This window comes from Schistocerca nitens, chromosome 1 (assembly GCF_023898315.1).
Source record: "Schistocerca nitens isolate TAMUIC-IGC-003100 chromosome 1, iqSchNite1.1, whole genome shotgun sequence".
In the NCBI taxonomy this organism is placed as follows: domain Eukaryota; kingdom Metazoa; phylum Arthropoda; class Insecta; order Orthoptera; family Acrididae; genus Schistocerca; species Schistocerca nitens.
Window position 1 is genome coordinate 159,315,160 of NC_064614.1, and position 4,090 is coordinate 159,319,249.

Below are 4,090 nucleotides of genomic sequence, written 5' to 3' on the forward strand. Positions count from 1 at the left end.
TGATTAACAAATTTTAGAGAACAATTTGTTCATGCAAGCAGATAATACATATGCACAAAACTGCACAGGCTAACCAACACCTGCCTTTAGCTAAGTGATTCATTTCTGATAGTACGGGGAAATTAAAAAAGCTTTGGGTGTTCTAGTTGATAAACACTGCTTATGGAAGGACTTTTATAAACAAAGAAAATCAAAAAATAAACACCAGGCTGGGAATGAGAAAGTTGTCTACGACATATGGACACAGTACTAATGTCTTATTTATTCTCACTACTCATCAGGCACCAGTCTGAAGACATGTAGCACATTAACATATACACAGGTTGGTGAGGCTTCAGAAGATGGCTAACCAAGACAGTGCCAATTACACTCCCAGAAACTCCTGCAGAAATAAATTCAAAGAATATTTATTTACAATTGTGCACTTCAAAAACAATTGCACTGCTCAGATTGTATGTAGACTTTCGCAGCATATACTGCTAATGCAAAGCTGTTTGATTACAAGCCAGGTGATACGTATCTCGGTGTATTGACAAGTATGATATTCACCTTATCTGGTGAAGACTATGACGTCCACTGAAATGGCATATCTATATCCCAACACTGCTATCTATCTTGTAATCCATAATTTTTTTGTCATGGATGATAATTATCTACATAGGAAATGGCTTAAGTTAACTGAAAGAATCCCACACTTGCCACCTACATTATACAACAGGCTGCCACACACTAAACCACACAGAAAAGACATCCCCATTCAGAAATAAAAAGCTTGCTTAGTCTCCTCTTGTCTATACAGCCAAAAAGGATACCTGGAAGCTAGGCAGAGGAACTGCTTCAAACAAACTATAACAATCTCTGGGCATCCATAAACCAAGAAAAACTGCACTCTGTTCTATTGCTATTCCCTTTGTGTTCCATGTACCTTTACAGACACTGTGCTGCAGAAATGAAGCTGCCAAAGAAAGAATTGTGAAGATGAGCAATCAATTGAAGTGGGCATTCAAGTGTGATTTAACTACATTTTCCATCCTGACTGAACTGGAAATCATATTATTAATCTTAAACACTAGAGTTCAGCACCATTTCCTTTATATGGAACATGTTTTGGTGGTGATAAAGGTTGTGGAACAAGTAAAATAATATACTGTTACATTTGCATCAAAAAACACTAAGCCACAGGCAGTGTGCATTTCATCATGAAAACTAAAACTACAAGACACATTCAAAAAGCTTTTACATAATGAACCAGTTTCCAACAATTTTTTAAAGCATATTATGCACATTTACCTTACATGAGCTGTGGAAAAAAAAGTGTGTGCGTGAGTGTAGTTTGTTAACTATTCCAGAAATCTGTTTCAAAGTACCACATGCAACTTGAAAATAACAGCAGTCTTAAGTATAAAATGGTCTGCTTTACCAACAACTTAATCTTATTCTTGGTGAAAAAGCAAAGTATGCAGCCATAAAAATATTTGACAAGCTCCACTATCCATTAAAGGTGCTCGCAAATAATGACAAACATTTAAAATCATTTCTAATTAAAGCCCGTTCCTTACATGAATGAATAGATTAGATGTATGTGGATGGGTAACATTAACTTTAGGTGTAGTTTTAAAAAAACAGGTATGTAAGTAGCCAGCACAGCCACATGTTCACAGAGGAAATTATCCCAACTTAATGATATGGTCTAAATTGTGGCTGCTGTTACAAATATGGTCTGTGGAACAGCCATAAAATGGAGTTGGTGTACACATGAATAATTAATAGTTTCCATTACAAAAATGGAAACTAAGGTTAATTCAGAGTGTCTGCATTGTGTAATACACATCTCCTGTAAATATATTTATGCATATATATAAAGGGGCTGCATTGCTGGAGTGCAGACAGCCTGGCACGGTTTTTCACATTAACTGCAGAACAGACAACACAACAAGCACACGGGTCTCTAGATAGAAATGTGATTGGCTGGCCTCTACCATAATGTCACTGAAAAATTAACCACAAAATTGGTGTTATCAAAACACACAAAAAATCAAGTGCTTCTATGTGAGTGCCACACAGGAAAATTTTTAATACAGATTCATTATTTTGGATGGCTTAAAAATATTACAAATTTTATGTACATTTACAAGTTACATGAATTTACAGTTCTTTACTTGTCAATTTATTAAACTGAAAGGTGATGAAATTTAATTTCTCAGTATGTTAAAACAGCAAAACTTTACACTTTCAGAGAGCAGAAAACATTACACAATCGAATTATCACACCTACACAAGAACAATGGAAGCAAGCTGGAACCATAATGTCATTATCACAAATGTTCAAATTTATCTGCAGACCACTATCCCAACAAATAATTGATATTCTTTATCACAACACTTCGTTCTCATGTGAAAAAAGAATTTTCCATCTTTCACATATAAAAGTCTGTTGTAATTTGTTATATCATTTGTCTTCTCGTGATTGGGGTCTAAGTGTCTTTTGTAAAACATGAGCATCAGCAGGTTCTATCCGTTTATAGTATCGCTCTTTCGTTTCAACAATCTCAAAGCCAAATTTCTTATAGAACTCGATGGCACCTTCGTTGTTTACTTGTACATGCCTGTGGGCAAAAAATCGCAATGACTAATAAAAATATGTATCATTTTTAGCAATAGAATTAATGCACTGATAAGGGCAAACGAGGTAGCTTTCAAATCTCTACACATCACACATACCTAAGGAACTTAGCAATTTGACATTTTTATGACAGAGAGGAATACTCTGTGCCGTACTTACAAGAAAATGCTGTCAAAATTTCCGTCCTTTTCGACATAGTTCAGTACATGTTCCACCATTTTCGTACCAATTCCTAGCCGGCGATAGTGATAAAGACAACCCAGTGTCATAATATACAGACGGCGCAAATTCTCTGATGTATCAATTCTGCAGCACACAGCACCCACAACGATGTCGTTGTAATACGCTGTGGATAAATTTTTTTTGATAATTTTAAAGAGCGAACATTTTGTAATACAGTGTTTGCAGCTTAATGTCTTTCTGGCGAGTACTATTTGTATCCTAACGTCTTCCAGTCGAGTGAAGTCCTCTTTCTTAACTTCTAGAATTTATAACCTTCTGTAATCCGCTCGTCTTACCTAATTTCGCTAGTTCTCCTGCTTCCAAGACATCCTTATAGAACTTGTCATTATATGACACTGGGAAGACAACTTGATTAAGACGCTTCAGTTGTTTTATATTGTGTGGTGTGACATCACCGAGTTCTATTTTGGACCTGAAACAACAGAAACCTCAACAAATTTAAAATAATAACAAATATTTGGAAAGACAAGCATGTACTAAACAACCAAAACATTAATGGAAAATACAAAAACATTACTCACCGGGTCATTCTCAATTTCCAGTTTAGGTTCCAACAGCAGGGGAAATATTCCCCTGCGACTAAAATGAACTGTTAATCAAATTTTCACCTAACAAGCACTACACCGGTCACTCGTAGAGCGCCATGCTGCTACTTGCGCAAAGAGCTCACACTCTCGCGTGTAACACAACAAAGTCAAAGATTCTCGAGCGATACACGCTGGGAAACTGGAAACTGATAAACTTGAAACCGCGTCAATAAAACGCCACTCTAGGCTTGTACTCACTTTTTGCAATGTTAGCATCTGCAAGTATCACAGTTGTAGAAGCTTCGCGTTCTTTTTTTCATTCTTTGATCATATATCGTGCTCTGTAGGAAGCTGCAAGTGTAGCTGCAAGGCAAGGAACGGATTAAATAACGGCTAATTAGCACTTGCTGTCATGTCAAAACATTCCGCAATGCATTTCAAATGGCGGAATTCACATAGATCGTCAACGGAACTTCACATCACATCACCGTCAAGATTTCTCGGAAAGAAAGTTTTGCGGGTGACGTCGTCTGCCAATATTGGAATCTCACTCAAGTTATCGTTGCGGATTTTGTGCTATTTTTAATCTTTGCTTCATTTCGCTTCCGTGGCAAATGTTCCTGAACGACTTGGATATTTTATCCATTGAGTGTTCTTCCATCTGCATCTATACTCTGCAAACCATAGTGAAGTGCCC

At 36.7% G+C, this 4,090-nt stretch overlaps 1 protein-coding gene across 1 annotated transcript; it reads right to left on the reverse strand.

Moving 5' to 3' along the window:
- Positions 1–2,035: 2,035 nt before the first annotated feature.
- Positions 2,036–3,541, reverse strand: LOC126234833 (probable N-acetyltransferase san). Its single transcript, XM_049943578.1, has 4 exons — positions 3,388–3,541; positions 3,142–3,278; positions 2,783–2,969; positions 2,036–2,606 (listed from the first exon to the last, which is right to left on the reverse strand). Exons 1-4 carry the CDS (start codon positions 3,393–3,395, stop codon positions 2,450–2,452), a joined length of 489 nt encoding a protein of 162 aa, XP_049799535.1. The 5' UTR covers positions 3,396–3,541; the 3' UTR covers positions 2,036–2,449.
- Between the last annotated feature and the right edge of the window lie 549 nt (positions 3,542–4,090).